At 45.8% G+C, this 18143-nt stretch overlaps 1 protein-coding gene and 1 pseudogene across 28 annotated transcripts in view; both read left to right on the top strand.

Annotated features, from left to right (window-relative positions):
• Positions 1–17835, top strand: part of USP54 (ubiquitin specific peptidase 54) — a 148865-nt gene extending 131030 nt beyond the window's left edge. For 18 of the 28 annotated variants that reach the window (XR_011382439.1, XR_011382436.1, XM_070057814.1 and 15 more), the window contains 4 exons: positions 6494–6612; positions 6933–7073; positions 14559–14745; positions 16521–17835. Coding sequence is in view for 23 of the 28 variants with exons in the window: in XM_070057814.1 (XP_069913915.1) it covers positions 6494–6612; positions 6933–7073; positions 14559–14745; positions 16521–17080 (1007 nt within the window). In the remaining 5 variants the exon portion in view is untranslated. The remainder of the gene's footprint in view (positions 1–6493; positions 6613–6932; positions 7074–14558; positions 14746–16520) is intronic. The other 10 variants (XR_011382438.1, XR_011382437.1, XR_011382435.1 and 7 more) reach the window with 1 other exon arrangement.
• On the top strand, positions 7148–11712 carry LOC127484120 (adenosine 5'-monophosphoramidase HINT1 pseudogene; annotated as a pseudogene).
• Positions 17836–18143: the final 308 nt, after the last annotated feature.

Here is an 18143-nt window from a genome sequence, read left to right as displayed (position 1 = left end):
CTGTCTTTCTTAGAAAGAACTCCCATTTTCTGATTAACTCTCCCAGGTGACCACAACGGCTAGGGCTGGGCCAGGCTGAACCCAGGAGCCTAGAACTCTACCTGCATTTCCCACATAGGTGCAGGAGCCCAAGGACTTGGGTAACCTGCTGCCTTTCCAGGAGCATTAGCCAGGGAACTGGATCAGAAGTAGAGCAGCCAGTACTCAAACTGGCAGCCATATTGAATGCTGGCACAGGCAGACAGCTGTAATTGTTAAAACTTACTCTATATAAGGCCGGCGCTGCGGCTCACTAGGCTAATCCTCCGCCTTGCGGCACCGGCACACCGGGTTCTAGTCCCGGTCGGGGTGCCGGATTCTGTCCCGGTTGCCCCCTCTTCCAGGCCAGCTCTCTGCTGTGGCCTGGGAGTGCAGAGGAGGATGGCCCAGGTGCTTGGGCCCTGCACCCGCATGGGAGATCAGGATAAGTACCTGACTCCTGCCATCAGATCAGCGTGGTGTGCAGGCCTCAGCACGCCAGCCGCAGCAGCCATTGGAGGGTGAACCAACGGCAAAGGAAGACCTTTCTCTCTGTCTCTCTCTCTCACTGTCCACTCTGCCTGTCCAAAAAAAAAAAAAAAAAAAAAAAAAAAAACTTACTCTATATAGTCATCTGAGGAGAGGCTAAAAAATTATGTTTAGAGATGTATGTAAAAGGAAACTAGCATAGTGCTATTTTTATTATAACTAAATGTCCTGTCTCTTTTTCTTCACTTCAGTCTCTACCTTTTATCTCTTGTCTCCCCAGATAATAATATAGTCTGTATACCTCTATATTTTTCTGCTCATATAACACTGTATAGACTTAAATATACACATATAATTTTTTGCTTGGAGGTTGTATTGTAGATCATCTTTTTTTAATTTACCAGTATTTCATGAAAATCCCTCTGAGTCATCTTGTTTAATTCAGTTTATTCTTTGTTAAAAAAATTTTTTTTTTATTTTTGACAGGCAGAGTGGACAGTGAGAGAGAGAGACAGAGAGACAGAGAGAAAAGTCTTCCTTTAACGTTGGTTCACCCTACAATGGCCATTGCGGCCGGCGCACCGCACTGATCCAAAGCCAGGAGCCAGGTGCTTCTCCTGGTCTCCCATGCAGATGTAGGGCCCAAGCACTTGAGCCATCCTCCACTGCACTCCTGGGCCACAGCAGAGAGCTGGACAGGAAGAGGGGCAACCGGGACAGAATCCGGTGCCCCACCGGGACTAGAACCCGGTGTGCCGGCGCCGCAAGGTGGAGGATTAGCCTAGTGAGCCGCGGTGCCGGCCTAAAAAATTTTTTTTTCTTATTTGGAAGTCAGTTGTAGAGAGAGAGAGAGGGAGAGGCAGAGAAAGAAAGGTCTTTCATCTATTGGTTCACTGTCCAAGTGACTGCAATGGCCAGGGTTGAGCCAGACTGAAGCCAGGAGTCAGGAGCTTCATCCGGGTCTCCTAAGTGGGTGGCAGAGGCCCAAGCAGCTGGGCTATTATCCACTGCTTTTCTCAGGCCATTAGCAGGGAGCTGGGTCGGAGTGGAGCAGCTGGGACATGAACTAGCACCCACATGGGGTGACAGCATGACAGGCAGCAGCTTTACCCACTATGCCACAAGACTGGCCCCTAGTTTGTTCTTCTTTATTTTTGTTTGATTTTCAAAAAAAGATATATTTATTTATTTGAAAGATAGAGTTAGAGAGGCACAGGCAGAGAGAGAGAAACAGGTCTTCCATCCCTGGTTCACTCCCCAAATGGTCACAGTGGCTGGAGCTAGGCTGATCCAAAGCCAGAAGCCAGGAGCTTCCTCCTCCTGGTCTCCCACATAGGTGCATGGGCCAAAGAGTTGGACCGTCTTCTACTGCTATCCCAGGCCACAGCAGAGAGCTAGATCGCAAGTGGAGTAGCTGGGACTCAAACTGTCGCCCATTTGGAATACTAGCACTACAGGTGGTGGTTTTACCTGCTATGCCCCAGTAGCTGGCCCCAGTTTATTCATTTTAAAGTGGCTGAGCAATATTTGATATTGAGGATGTTGTAAGGTCTTTAGCCATTCTGCTATAGATGACTATTACTTTATTTCTAGTTCTTGGCAACTACAAACAATGCAAGAAGAAAACAACATTTTAGATATATGGTACAAACTGGTATTTTTTCTTTTTCCCAAGAGTAGAATTATTGGGTAAGAAGGTAAATATATTTTCAATTAAAAAGTATATTTGAGGGGGCTGGCACCATGGCGCAGTGGGTTAGCGCCATGACCTGAAGCACCAGCATCCCATATGGGCACCGGTTTGAGTCCCGGCTACTCCACTTCCCATCCAGCTCTCTGCTATGGCCTGGGAAAACAGTGTAAGATGGCCCAGGTCCTTGGGCCCCTGCACCCACATGGGAGATATGGAAGAGGCTCCTGGCTCCTGGCTTTGGATTGACTTCGGATTCGCTCTGGTCATTGCGGCCAATGGAGAGTGAAGCAGCAGATGGAAGACCTCTCTCTTTCTGCCTCTCTCTCTCTCTCTGTGTAACTCTGAATTTCAAATAAATAAGTAAATCTTTAAAAAAAAAAAGTATATTTGAGCCGGCGCCATGGCTCACTAGGCTAATCCTCCACCTTGCGGCGCCGGCACACCGGGTTCTAGTCCTGGTCGGGGCGCCGGATTCTGTCCCGGTTGCCCCTCTTCAAGGCCAGCTCTCTGATGTGGCCAGGGAGTGCAGTGGAGGATGGCCCAAGTGCTTGGGCCCTGCACCCCATGGGAGACCAGGATAAGTACCTGGCTCCTGCCATCGGATCAGCGTGGCGGCCATTGGAGTGTGCCAACGGCAAAGGAAGACCTTTCTCTCTGTCTCTCTCTCTCTCTCACTGTCCACTCTGCCTGTCAAAAAAAAAAAAAAAAGTATATTTGATAGGCAGAGTTACAGAGATAGGGGGAGAATCACAGAATGAGAGAAAGATCATCCACTGTTGATTCACTCCCTAAATGGCCACAACAGCTAGGCTTGGACCAGGCCAGAGCCAAGAACTGCGTCTGAGTCTTCCATGGCCAATCTCCTGCTGCATTCCCAGGTGCATTTGCTGGGAGCTGGATTGGAAGCAGAGCAGATTGGACTTGAACCGACATTCCCATATCGGATGCCTGTGTTATAAGCAGCACCGTAACCCCCTGCTAGCTCTTTCAATTCTTTTTTGTTCTTTAATTTTTGTTTATTTTCATTTTACTTGAAATGCAGAGAGAAACAGAGACAGAGAGAAATCTTCCATCCACTGGTTCATTTTCAGTTGCCTATAGCAGCCAGAACTGGGCCAGGAGCGTGGAACTTGTTCTGAATCTTACTCTTGGATGGCAGAGACCCAGATCCTTGAGCCATTGTCTACTGCCTCCCAGGGTATACACTAGTAGGAAGGTGGATTAGAAGCAGAGGAGCCTGGACTCAAACCACACACTCCAATATGAGATGTAGGCATCACTTGGGAAATCTTAACTGCTGTGCCAAACAACTGACCCAAATATATTTTCAATTCTTTTTTAAAAAATGATTTATTTATTTCTTTGAAAAGCAGAGTTACAGAGGCAGAGAGAGAGAAAGAGAGAGAGAGAGAGAGAGAGAGAGAGAGAGATGTCTTCCATCTGATTGATTACCCAAATGGCCACGACAGCCATAGTTGCATTGATCCAAAGCCAGGAGCCAGGAGTTTCTTCCAAATCTCCTACACGGATGCAGGGGCCAAGGACTTGGGCCATCTTCTACTGCTTTCCCAAGCCATAGCAGAGAGCTGTATCGGAAGATGAGCAGCCAGGACTCGGTGCCCATATGGGATGCCAGTGCTTCAGGCCAGGGCATTAACCCACTGTGCCACAGTGCTGGTCCCAGCCACTATATTTTCAATTCTAATGGAGATTTCTAGTTTGCTTTTTAGGAAGTGTATAACACACAAATGTCCCAGGATATTTTCTCATACTTTTTTAGGAGACTTATAAAAAATTAAGATTCCCAAATCTGATAAAGCTTTGATTCAGGTCTGTGGTGAAATCCAGAAAGCTTTATGTTTTAAGTTTTGTTTTATTTATTAATCAGAAAGCAGAGAGAGAGCAATCTTCCATCTGCTAGTTCACTCCCCAAATGGCCACAACAGGCAGGGCTGGTGCAGGCCGAATCCAGGAGCAAGGAACTCCTTTTGGGCCTCCCATATAGGTGGCAGGAACCCATCTTCTGCTGTATTCCCAGGCACTTTAGAGGGAGCTGCATCAGAAACAGAACAGTGAGGACTCAAACCAGCACTCTGATATGAGGTGCTGGTGTCACAAGTGGCAGCTTAATCTGCTGTGCCACAACATTGACCTCAGAAACTGTAATTTTTTTTTTTTTTTTTGACAGGCAGAGTGGACAGTGAGAGAGAGACAGAGAGAAAGGTCTTCCTTTGCCGTTGGTTCACCCTCCAACCGCGCTGATCCGAAGGCAGAAGCCAGGTGCTTCTTCTGGTCTCCCATGGAGTGCAGGGCCCAAGCACTTGGGCCATCCTCCACTGCACTCCCGGGCCACAGCAGAGAGCTGGCCTGGAAGAGGGGCAACCGGGACAGAATCTGGTGCCCCCACTGGGACTAGAACCCCGTGTGCTGGCGCCACTAGGCGGAGGATTAGCCTGTTGAGCCGTGGTGCCGGCCAGAAACTGTAATTTTTAAAATTTACAGATGAATCTGAGTTGGTATTGTAACCACCACCTTTGAACACTAGAAAGCTGCTGAAAATAGCTGATCTTTAATACTTATATCAGAAATATTATGCTTTAGCCAGATATATATGAGGGAACTTCAAAACATTCATGGAAAGTGCACATTATCTTTAATTACATTTTCCACAAACTTTTTGAAATACCATCATATATTACAATCTAAGTATCAGATCAAGACATGAATTGGAGGGGCTGGCATTGTGGCATAATGTGTTAACTTGCTGCTCATGATCCCAGCTCCCAGCATTCCACAGAGTGCTGGTTTAAGACCCAGCTGTTCTGCTTCCAATCCAACTTCTTGACAATGTGCCTGGGAAGGCAACTGAGGATGGCTCAAGTGCTTGGATCCCTGGCATGATGGCTCCTGGCTTTGACCTGGTCCAAACTTGCTGTTACAGACATTTTGGGAGTGAACCAGTAGATGAAAGATCTCTCTATTTTCTTTCTCTTTCTTTCTTTCTTTCTTTCTTTCTTTCTTTCTTTCTTTCTTTTTTTTTATTTACTTATTTATTTTGTAAGAGTTACAGAGAGAAAGGGAGAGACGAAGGGATTGTCCTTCCACGGTTCACTCCCCAAATGGCTGCAACAGCCAATGCTGGTCCAGGTGGAAGCCAGGAGCTTCTTTCGGATCTCTCACTTGGGTGGCAGAGGCCCAAACACCTGGGCTATGTTCCACTGCTTTTCCCAGGATATTACCAGGGAGCTGGATCAGAAGTGGAATAGCTGGGACACAAATTGGTGCCCATATAGGTTGCTGGCATCATAGGTGGTAGCTTTACCCACTACGCTACTATGCTAGCTTCTAATCTCTGTCTTTTTTTCACTCTCTGCCTGTCTCTCTGATGCTCTGTCTTTCAAATAAAGAAATAAATCTTAGAGATCTCGGAGAGAGAGAAAGAGAAGGGGGGGGAGGGAGGGAGAGAGATGTATTGGCTATGGACGTACACTCAGTATGTTGAATGTAGGTCAAGGACATGTACAGTTTCAGAATGGGAGACTTCATTAGTTGGACTGGGGATAGCCTTTTGGGGGTCAATATCCAGTTTAGAGCAGCTTTTTGAACAATCTAGAAATATTTCCAGGAAGACATAGCATTTAGTGGTTGTTTGGAATTTAAGTGATTGAGGGAAACAGGGGAAATAAGAGTATTACACATGTAAAATATTCCTGAAGAAGTCTTGTGTATAAAAGGAGGTTATCAGATGATGAAGATACTGTGAGATGATGAAGAGTACTGTGCTATAAACTGAGTTGGATTTTAATTCTGGTTAAGCTACTAGCTACCTGTCAGGCCCTAGAACTCATTTTCTTGATTTATAAGATGAGGAGGTTTGGTTCATAATTACTGTGTTCATTTTGATTCTGAGCTAGACTGGATGTAATTGTTTCCTTTGTCACTACAGATACTCTAGAAAATCACCATGTCAGGGAGTTCCCTCTGTACGTATTATAGGTCTTAGGCCCAAGTCTGGCAGGAGTTGATTATGCTTAGAAAAATAAAATGAGGTGAGATGGGGACATTGAACCATCTGTCCAAAGAGCCTCTTGTCTACAGAGTTCTTCAAAGGCTGTAAATTATCCCATATTCTGAAAATCTTGTTTGTAAGTTCTGGAAATGTGTCCTCTATTGGGTTCAGGAATGCATATTTGCTATTTAATGAAACAGGAACTTCTGAGTCTGTGCTGCTATGCTCAGAGTTAATACCCCAGCATAGAAATAGCTTTAATTTGTGTTTGTTTTCTTCCTTAGGCTCTGCAGATGGCATGGGAAGGAGGTTGCACTCAGCCCCTGGTCCTGGTCTCTCAAAGACCCCAACAGCAGAAATGGAGCACAGTCTTCATGAAGCCAATATAGTGCCTGCATCTCAGGTAGCAGCCTCGGGTACTACAATGCTAGACCTAGGATTTGTGTTGGGGATGGAATTATGGAGAGAAGTGAACAGTAGCGTTGGTGATAAGGCAGAGACATGGTAATGTGGAGAAGTGAACAAGGTCTAAGTTTGGACTTCTTTTAAGTGAGAGGGGATTGCTACATGGTCATTACTTTTCAAATATGTCCATTTCAAGTATTTACAATTAAGTATTTACTAGTAAGTCTTGCCTATTTGCTCCCGTATCCCTGAGGACAGAGTCTGTGGGAAAATGACAGGTCTGGTGTTATGTGTCTGTATATGTCTGTGTGTTTGAAGGCTGCAGCTTGCCGAGGCCACAGCAGGGAGTGTGGGGAGGATGAACAGTACAGTGCGGAGAACTTTCGCCGCATCTCACACGGTCTCAGTGGCACCATTGTCTCAGAGAGGGAGGAGGCTCCAGTCTCTAACCACAGTGTTGTAAGTAGAATCAGGGTCCATCCATTCAGATCACTCTCTTCCTTGCCAGTTCAATTTACAGGGCAGGTACAGAGAGAGGGAGGAATTGAAGGTTGTTGCCTTTTGTACTCAGCAAAATGAGGACATTGTTATTATTTTATTTACATGCACTTAATTGGATCCCAGAGAATATTCCCTTTCCTATGACAGTTCTGAAAGGGTTTAAAGTAGCCTTAAGAGGAATCTGGGCCAAAACCGCAGCTTATTTGGCTAATCCTCTGCCTGTGGCACTGGCACCCCGGGTTCTAGTCCTGGTTGGGGTGCTGGTTCTGTCTCGGTTGCTCCTCTTCCAGTCTAGCTCTCTCCTGTGGCTCGGGAAGTGCAGTGGAGGATGGCCCAGGTCCTTGGGCCCTGGACCTGCATGGGAGACCAGGAGGAAGCACCTGGCTCCTGGCTTCGGATTGGTGCAGCGTACCGGCCGCAACACACCGGCCGTAGCGGCCACTTGGGGGGTGAACCAATGGAAAAAGGAAGACCTTTCTCTCTGTCTCTCTCTCTCACTGTCTAACTCTGCCTGTCAAAAAAATTTAAAAAATAAAAATAAAAAAATTTTTTAAATTAAAAAAAAAAAGAAGAATCCAAGGAGCAAAACTGCTGACTGGGTCAGCACTTTACTATACTCACAAAACTCACTGATCAAAGGAAGAAGGGAAGAAATAGGATGGCATGCTTTTTTGCCTTTTATTCCCCAGTATGTGATTGAGTGGGATCCAGTGTGTGTAGAGCATGTGCATTAACAAGAAGAGGAAAATGTTTTAAAAAAAAAAAAAAAATCTTCCTGGGAATGGGTCTTTGGCTTAGAGGTGAAGTCACCATTCGGGATGCCTGTGTTCCACATGGAACCTGGCTTCGATTCCTATCTCTCATTCCTGACTCCAGCTTCCTGCTGGTGCAGGCTCCAGTATTTAGGTTCCTGCCACTCACATGGGAGGCCTGGGACCATGGGATTTCCCAGCTCCCAGCTTTAGCCCCCTGCCTCCTGGTTGTTGTTGGCATTTGAGAGGTATGCTGGTGGATGGGGACACTCTCTCCCTCTGTTTCTCTCATTGTCTTTCTGCCTCTCAAATAAATACATAAGTTTGTAGAAAAATGAAAATAAAATTTATGAAAATGAAATCTTCCTCATTGTAACTTTTTATATGGTACTAATTCATAATCTGTAGATTGGAAGGCCAGCTGTTGTGGCCATTTGGGAGTGAACTAACGGATGAAAGATCTCTCTCTCTGTCTCTCTGTAACTCTGCCTTTCAAATAAATAAAATAAATCTTAAGAAAAAAAATAAATGGGGCTCATATAGTATATATTATTTGAAAAAATACATAATTCAAAAACTTTGAGGGACTGTCATTGCAGTGCAATGGGTTAAGCTACCACCTACAACGTCTGCATCCCATATGAGCACCAGTTTGAATCCCACGTGCTACTCTTCTTCTTTTTTTTTAAAAAAAAATATTTATTCATTTCATTTCTTTCTTTTTTTGATGATTTATTTACTTGAAAGTCAGAGTTACACAGAGAGAGAAGGAGAGGCAGAGAGAGAGAGAGAGAGGTCTTCATCCGCTGGTTCACTCCTCAATTGGTCAGAACAGCTGGAACTGCGCCGATCCAAAGCCAGGAGCCAAGATTTTCCTCAAGGTCTCCCACGAGGGTGCAGGGGCCATCTTCTACTGCTTTCCCAGGCAATAGGGGAGAGCTGGATCAGAAGTGGAGCAGCCGGGACTTGAAGCGGTGCCCATATGGGATGCTGGCACTGCAGGTGGAGGCCTCACCCACTAGGCCAAGCGCTGGCCCCTATTCATTTATTTTCAAGGTCAGAGCTACAGAGAGAGGGGAAGAGACAGAGAGAGAGAGAGAGGTCTTCCACCCACAGTTTCAGTCCCAGATGGAAGTGGAGTAGCCGGGACACTGACCAATGCCCAGCTGGGATGCTGGCATCTCAGGTGGCGGCTTTACTTCGTATGCCACGACGCCTAGCCATAGCTTCCAATCCAGCTCCCTGCTAATGGCCTGGGAAAGCAGCAGAGAATAGCCCAAGTGCTTGGGCCCCTGTCATCCTTGTGGGAGATCCGGATAAAGCCACTGGCTCCTGGCTTCAGCCTGGCTTTGCCCAGGCCATTGTGGCCATTTTAGGAGTGAACCAGGGGATGTCTCTCCCCCCACCTCTCTGTAACTCTGCCTTTCAAATACGATAAATAAATATAGCAGGTAAAGGGACCTGAAACAAATATTAACTAAATTAGAAGCTCATTGGTTATGGTAAATCTGCTGATGGGAGATGACCAAGAGTGCTGACCAGTGAGCCTGGAAAGGATGCAAACAAGGAGTTACGTCATGGACTAGAGAGAGCGCCCTGTATGTCATAATAAGGAGTTTAGAAGGCTACAGAGATGTAGACATATTGGAGAACCAACTAGGGAATCAATATCAATAGGACATGGCACCTTCCTTGCTCAGTTTGAACAGAGGAGAATCAAGGTTGACACACTCAAGCTTTTGGAGTTGATAATTATATATTTGAGGTAATATATACATTAAGTTTTGGATATATTTAACTGTAGTGTAGATATCTGGTAGGCTTTTGGGTATGAGACTTGTGAGCTGGAAATTAAAATTTGAGAATCTGGGCTGGCACTGTGACACAGCTTGTTTAGATGCTGCCTGCCAGTTTAAGTCCCAGATGCTCCATTTCCAATCCAGCTCATTGCTAATGTGCCTGGGAAAGCAGTGGAAGATGGTCTTGGGCCCCTGCCACTCATGTGGGAGACCCAGATGGAATTCCAGGCTCCTGGCTTTGGCCTGGCCAGTCCTGGCCATTGTGGTCATTTTGGGGGTCAACTAGTAGATGGACATCTCTTCTCTCTGTCTCTTCCTCTCTCCCTGTAACTCTGCTTTTTGAATAAATAAATCTCCTAAAAGAAAAAAAATTGGGAATCAAAGCCATTGAACAGAAGATAAGAATATTACAGAAAGAGGAGAGGAGCTAGGACATTTCCTTGAAGAACATCAGATTTAAGATTGTTCTTCTGAAGAACCCTGAAAAGGAATCTGAGGAAAAGAAAAAGACCAGAGAGATGGAAGGGAAAGCAGGAAGTAGGATATACTGGATGTTCAAGGGAAGAGTGTTTCAGTAGCTGAGAAAACTGGTTCCTGGGTCCTTGGGAAATTATCCCTTTTATCTTGAAACACTTTTTTTTTAGATAAATCTTTTTTTAAGACTTATTTATTTATTTATCTATTTATTTGAAAGTCATAGCTATAGGGAGAGAGACAGAAATCTTCCATCTGCTGGTTCACTCCTGAAATGACTGCAACAGGCAGGGTCTCCTACATGAGTAGGAGTGGACTTGGGCCATCCTCCACTGGTGTCCCAGGAACATTAGCAGGGAGCCAGATAGGAAGTATAGCAGCTGGGTCTCCAGCCAGTGCCCATATGGGATGTTGTCATTGCAGGCAGCGGACTTACCCACTAATGCCACAATGCCTGCCCCTTGAAACACTTTTACTTTGGTACCCATGATAGGTGCTGTGAGCATACACTGATGAAACAATACATATTCTGCCCTTGAATACATTGAAATCTATGAAAGGAAATTAGATATAGTGGCATATAAGTTATTGTATTTAATGTATTATTTACTGAGTGCCTGCATTGCTCCAGGTGCTATTCAAGATGCTGGAATCTTTTAAGATGAAAGGCAGAGTTACAGAGAGAGGGGAGAGACACACAGAGAGAAATCTTTTATCTACTGGTTTACTCCCCAGATGATGGCTGCAATGACTGTGGCTAGGCCAGACTGAAGCCAGGAGCCTGGAACTGCACTGGGTCTCCCCTTTCGTGTGGCAGGGGTCCAAGCACTTAGACAACCTTCCCATGACTTTCCAGCGGAGAGCTGGGTTAAAAGTGGAGCAGCCAGGACTCAAACCGGTGCTTACATGGGATGCTGGAGTCACAGGCTACAGCTTAACCTGCTGTCTACAATGCCAGCATTGGTGGCATTGGGGATACTGAAAAGTATATTCAACTAGAGGAGAAAAATAATAAATAAACAAATGAGGTACACAGGAGACAGCCCGAATGGCAGATGAGCTCGCCAAGGCTCAGGTTGCCCAGCCTGGTGGTAGCACGATCTTCGGGAAGATCATCCGCAAGGAAATCCCAGCCAGAATCATTTTAGAGGATGACCAGTGTCTTGCTTTCCTTAACGTTGCCCCTCATTCACCAACACATTTTCTGGTGATACCAAAGAAACATATATCCCAGATTTCTGCAGCAGAGGATGATGATGAAAGCCTTCTTGGATATTTAATGATTGTTGGCAAGAAATGTCCTGCTGACCTGGGCCTGAAGAAGGTTCCCGAATGGTGGTGAATGAGGGTTCAGATGGTGGACAGTCGGGCTATCACGTTCATCTCCATGTTCTCAGGGGTCAGCAGATGAACTGGCCTCCTGATTAAGCATGTGTTAGAGATAATTGTTCCTTTTCCAGACAGTGATAAAGCTTGCAGTTAGAATGTGACAAACAAGGGCCAGCACTGTGGTACAGCAGGTTAAAGCCCTGGCCTGACGCGCCAGTATCCCATATGGGTGCCAGTTCTAGTCCCGGCTGCTCCTCTTCTGATCCAGCTCTCTGCTATGGCCTGGGAAAGCAGTAGAAGATGGTTCAAGTCTTTGGGCCCCTGCACCCATGTGGGAGACCCAGAAGAAGCTCCTGGCTCCTGGCTTCAGATTGGCACAGCTTTGGCCACTGCAGCCATCTGGGGAGTGAACCATCGGATGAAAGATCTCTCTCTCTTTCTCTACCTCTCTCTGTAACTCTTTCAAATAAATAAAATAAATCTTAAAAAAAAAAAAAAGAAGAATGTGACAAACAGCACACTTTTGCCTATGTATACAGAAATTAAAGAAATATTGGAAAAAACATACATAATAAAAGACATTATTGCATGGTTAAAAGTAAATAAATAAATAAATGATAGAACCTCTGACAATGATAAGTGTGATAAAAAAACAAACAAGGCAGGAAAATAAAGAATATAGATGTTAATAGTGGCTTTTCTTAGACTAATTTTTGAAAATATTTATTTATTTATTTGCAAGAGTTACAGAGATAGAGGGAAAGACAAAGAGAGAGCTCTTTCTTCTACCCACTGGAACACTCTCCAGATGGCTGCAACAGCCAGGGCTGGGCTAGCCTGAAAACAGGAGCCAGGAGATTCTCCTGGGTCTTCCATTTGAGTGGCTGCAGCTCAAGTACTTGGGACATCTTCTGATGCTTTTCCCAAGTCTTAGGGAGCTGGATCAGAAATGGAGCAGCCAGGACATGAATTGGCTCCCATATGGGATACTGGCATTGCAGTTGACAGCTTTTCCTACTACACCACAATGCCAGCTCCAGGGCTAATTTTTAAAATATTTATTCGGCTGGCGCCGCGGCTCACTCGGCTAATCTTCCGCCTTGCGGCGCCGGCACACCAGGTTCTAGTCCCGGTCGGGGCGCCGGATTTTGTCCCTGTTGCTCCTCTTCCAGGCCAGCTCTCTGCTGTGGCCTGGGAAGGCAATGGAGGATGGCCCAAGTGCTTGGGCCCTGCACCCCATGGGAGACCAGGAGAAGCACCTGGTCCTGCCATCGGATCAGCGCAGTGCGCCGGCCACAGTGCACCGGCCGCGGCGGCCATTGGAGGGTGAACCAACGGCAAAAGGAAGACCTTTCTCTCTGTCTCTCTCACTGTCCACTCTGCCTGTCAAAAAAAAAAAAATGTTTATTCATTTATTTGAAAGATACAGAGAGACATATAGCACTCCCATCTGCTGGTTCACTCCTTAAATGCCTGTAAGCACTCGTGGCTGGGTTAGAACTGCCAGATGCTGGGAACCGAGTCTAGTTCTCCCATGTGGGTGGTAGGAACAGCTATGTAAGCTATCCTTGCTGCCTTCCAGGGTCTGTATTAGTATGAAGCTGGAATCGGGTGCCAGATCGCAAATGGAACCCAGACACTCTCCTGTAGGATGTGACCATCTTAATTGCTAGGCCAAATGCCTGTTGTTAATTTGTTAGGGTACTGGGGGACACTAGCTCTCTAGAAGTCACATTTGATCAGAGACTCTGGTGATAGGAAGGTTCGGGCCATGAGAAGAACATTCTTTTTAATAAAATACTAAATATGAAGGTCCTGAGATAGAAATGAGCTTGGTGTGTTTGAGAAACATTAAGAAAGTTAAACTACAGGGGCCAGCACTGTGGCACAGCGGGTTAACATCCTGGCCTGAAGCGCTGGCATCTCATGTGGGCACTGGTTTGAGACCTGGCTGCTCTACTTCTGATCCAGCTCTCTGCTATGGCCTGGGAAAGCAGTAAAAGATGGCTCAAGTGCTTGGGCCCCTACACCCAAGTGGGAGACCTGGAAGAAGCTCCTGGCTCCTGGCTTCTGGCTTCAGATTGGCACAACTCTGGCCATTGCAGCCAATTGGGGAGTGAACCATCAAATGGAAGACCTCTCTCTTTCTCTCTTGCCTCTCCTCTCTCTGTGTAACTCTGACTTTCAAATAAATAAATAAATCTTTTTTAAAAAAAGAGGAAGTTAAAATATAAAATTGTCCAGGAGTGGAAGGAGATAAAGTGAGAAAGACTGGAAGTGCCCCATATCACATAGGATCTTGTAGTCCATTCTAAGGAGGTAGATAAAAGGAAGATCAGATTGAAGGCTGCTGCAATGCTGCAGGTGCATTTAAAATCCTGTGTAGAAATGACAATACTCGGCAACTAAAAGAATTGTGCATGGGAAGTGGGAGATCAAGAGCAATGCCCATGTTTGAGTCTTGGTGACTTAGGAAAATATGGTATCAGGAGGAAATCAGCTCAATTTTGGATATATTAGTTTTTCAGATGTTAAAGGCAATACTTGTGGGTTTTTAACCACACAAGTGAGTAATGAGTACAGAACAAGACATAGCATTAGTGAATACAAACTTGATAGGCAACAGGGAACACTGTGGAATGTGGCAGTGGCAAGAAAAATAATGGTGTAGAGTTATCAGTTCTACACTTAAGCAGACACATTTTAGTTTCCAATACTTAGAGCAAGAATAGAATTGTTTCACAACTTCTAAGGCATTCTGTATCTCTCTCTCTCAATTTTTTCTTTATTTTTAATTTCTATCTCACTCTCTAATTCTATTATTGGCATTAAGGAGTTTGCTAAGAAACTGAATGGTAGGATTGGAAAGTGAGGGCTCTGAGGAAGAATGGCTAAAGGAAAAGGAGATGAAGTTTGGTTTCTTAGAGTGACTTGGTGGATTGGGTCCTTCTCCAGAATGAGGCATATTTGCGCTCTAGTTCCCTCCATTTCCTTTTGCTTGCCTGTGTTTACCCAACCACATCCTGCTGTTTGTTAATCATCATCTCTATGTTTTTTTTTGTTTGTTTTTTGTCTTGTCTCATTATAAGGATTCATCAAACGTGAGGAAAAAGCCTTTGGAAACCGGGCACCGTTGTTCGAGCTCCTCTTCCCTCCCTGTCATCCATGACCCTCCTGTGTGTCTCCTTGGTCCCCAACTCTACCCTCCCCAGCCACAGTTCCTGTCCCCAGGTGTCCTGATGCCCAGCATGGCAGGGGAGCCCCATAGATCCCCAGGTAACTTCCCACCCAATCTAACATTACAAATATATGCCACAACATGGTACCTTTCCAGGGACTTCTGAGGATAATCAGTGTACCTATTGGGACAGGGGTGTCCCAAAGAGGGGTGGTATAAGGCTACGAATTACACATTTAAGATCAAGCATTGATTTGGATGAATTATGACTAAATAATGTTTTGGGCACCATGGTTCTTAGACCAGGGGCCTGGAACAGCACCCCTGGAATCTGTATTTGTGAGCAATAACTGTTTCACTGACGATGGAATAAGCTTTTAAGTAACCAATGAGAGTCTTTGGAATCCTCCCGCCCTCCCCAACCAGAAAGTATCAACTCCATTAGCTAGTTTTCTCACATTTTATCCACTGAGTCTCAGAAGGGATGGTCTAGGTCTACAGGATAATGGGAAAGTCTGGCCTGTGGGCCATATAAATAAGGCCCATGAAATCATTTGGTCTGGTCCTACCAAGGCAACCAGGTGAGACTCGAAAGTCAATAAATCTACAGTGGGCTAATTTTGTGTGGCCTGCAAGTCGGTAATTTTGTGTGGCCTGCAAATGATGTTACATATATCCACATGGCCCTTGGCTGAAGAAAGGATCCCTGCCCCTGGTTGAGAAGGAATAAATGGGAGATGTGGAAAGACCTTGTATATGGGGTACCCATGCCATGTGTATAGATCCAAATAGTCCTAGGGAATGTGGGCAGCAGCTTTCTGGCTTTGACTCTCCATGGCAAGATGTTCTCCATTTCCTCCTCACACGCTGAGTGTACAACTTAAGGCAGTGGTTCTAAAAGGGAAAGAGGGAGTACTACAGGCATATCCTGAATAGAGACCATTTGAGTGGCTGCGGCTGCTACACACCTGCAGGTCATTCCTTCACCACCTCCAATTATTAGCCCAATATATCAGTAACACCAAGGTCAAATAAGTGTTTAGAAAAGGCATTCTATATTGTGTATCGTGAGAAGTGGGGTGAACACAAGTGGAGATCTTAGAAATTGAGCAAGAATGTAAGAGGCAGCTTGACTGGAGTGAAGGTACCATGTAAGGAAAAGATGAGTGAGATTTTAGATCGGTGGCTCCAGGAGTAAACTTGTTACCATGAGAGAGTAAACATTTGCTATATCAGGAAGCCATTTGTGGCCGGCGCCGCGGCTCAATAGGCTAATCCTCCGCCTTGCAGCGCCGGCACACCGGGTTCTAGTCCCGGTCGGGGCGCCGGATTCTGTCCCGGTTGCCCCTCTTCCAGGCCAGCTCTCTGCTGTGGCCAGGGAGTGCAGTGGAGGATGGCCCAGGTGCTTGGGCCCTGCACCCCATGGGAGACCAGGAGAAGCACCTGGCTCCTGCCTTTGATCAGCGTGGTGCGCTGGCCGCGGCGGCCATTAGAGGGTGAACCAACGGCAAAGGAAGACCTTTCTCTCTCACTGTTCACTCTGCCTGTCAAAAAAAAAAAAAAAAAAAAAAAAGGAAGCCGTGTGTGTGTGAGAGAGAGAGACAAAGAGGAAACATTATAGTGGAGCAAGGAAGAAATATGACAGTGTCCGGGAGTCTTTTTCATTCGCCCAGGTTGGGAGTAAGAGATTTGATTTTTATGTATATTAAAATTTTTAAAAAACAGAGTCAAATGCAAAACTGGGTTGCTTCTTTCCCTTGTGTGTATGCTCCTGGAGGATTGGGGAGGGGGCAGAATAGCTAGGAATGGTCCTCTGAGAAGGGTAGTGGTTTTCTGAAGATGCTCAGTGTTTGGGTTTCTTTTCTCTCCCCAGGAACTTCAAGGAGTGTCCAGCAGTTTCTGGCTGTGTGTGACGGGGGTGAAACTTCCCAAGGGTTCAAGTACACAGGAAGGACTTTGAACTACCGGAGTCTCCCTCATCGTTCCAGAACAGACGCCTCCTGGGGACCCTGGTTAGAGACCAACCAGCGTATTGAGGCCAGATTCATGACTACTCCAGGGTGCAAGCCTCAGCTAACCCACACTGCCACATTACCAGAAAGAAGCCAGGGCCTGCAGGTTCCTCATGCTCAGTCCTGGGGAGATCTGTCCCATTCACCTTCCCTGCCTCCCGTTGTTCTCCCTGTGTCCCCACCATCCAGCAGTCTTCATGTACCCCTGAGGTCAGCTTGGAATCCAGGTCCTGTTCCAGGGTCCCGAGCCCCTGGTCCTCGAAGAGTAGATATGCCCCCAGACGATGACTGGAGGCAAAGCAGTTATGTTTCCCAATCTGGACACAGGAGGAGAGGGGGAGAGGGGTTTCTGTTTGCTCTAGCAGATGCCCCTGGAAGAGAGCAGAACAGGGCTGGAGCCCTACAGCACAGCAGGTGGTAAGGGTCATTGTCTTCCTTTGCTGGGACCACGCCTTTCTTCTATGGCAGAGTTGGTACTTTGCATCTCTGCCCATGATTGTGCTGTTCTCACCTCAACACAGAATTGGCAGTTTCTCCTAGGGATCCCAGGAACTTTGAAACTTGAGACCTGGCTCTTTTGGAGGGTATATTTGAAATTCCACATTCTATTTCCCCTAGCAAAAGGAAGCAGCTGCTGTTTAAGGCTTTATTTGAGCCACTTTAAAGATTAATCCATAATACTACTCTTGACAGTAGCCATTCCTTAGGATCTTAAGGTCACCATTTTATTCCTGGATATTTTATGCCCCCACCTCCAACTAAACCATCATCATCTGTTCTCCACTGTGTTCCCAACTTGTATGTTTTGTTTTTCCTATCCATCCTGCCTACCTGACCTGTCTTCTCATCTATCCTTAGAGGGATATGTAGCCCTGCGGTCCTGGTCCTGACCACATCATTCAGGACAGCACACCTGCCTGGATGTTATGGCCTCTCCACCTTCCCTGTGTTCCTAAACCTTAAACCTAGAATGCAGAGCTGCCAATATAATATTTGCCCTTCTGAACAGATGGAGTCAGACACACTAACACACCCTCCTGTCCTCAGCAGCAGAGCCATTACTGCCACTGCTCAGTCACTGTTGTAAACCCTGAGTCAGCTGAACTATTTTAGGCCAAGCATACTGTTTTTGTAAAGTATTTTTCATTAATAAATCTATAAGATAGTTCTATTTAATCCCTTGTCATTCTTCCCTTTTGTATGCTTTTGGTCTTTTTTAATTGGGGTGGGGAGGACTGGACATAAAAACGAAGTGGTTTGTGACTGAGTGAAAGTGAGGGGCCGGAGGAGCCAAGAGATACACACGCAAGGTGGGAGTCAATGGATTCTAAAATAGAGTGCCTTTTCTTGTCACTACTGCTAATAGCATATTTCCTATCCCTTTCCTGCCAGTACTCAATACACCACACGTTACATACTTCCTTCCTCCATTCCTTAGGGAAGATTATTCTGGGTACTTGAACTCTTCTTACAGACTAATTCAA

Source organism: Oryctolagus cuniculus, chromosome 15, assembly GCF_964237555.1.
Source record: "Oryctolagus cuniculus chromosome 15, mOryCun1.1, whole genome shotgun sequence".
NCBI lineage: Eukaryota > Metazoa > Chordata > Mammalia > Lagomorpha > Leporidae > Oryctolagus > Oryctolagus cuniculus.
Note: the sequence above shows the minus strand (reverse complement) of the source record. Positions and strands in the feature narration are given on the sequence as shown.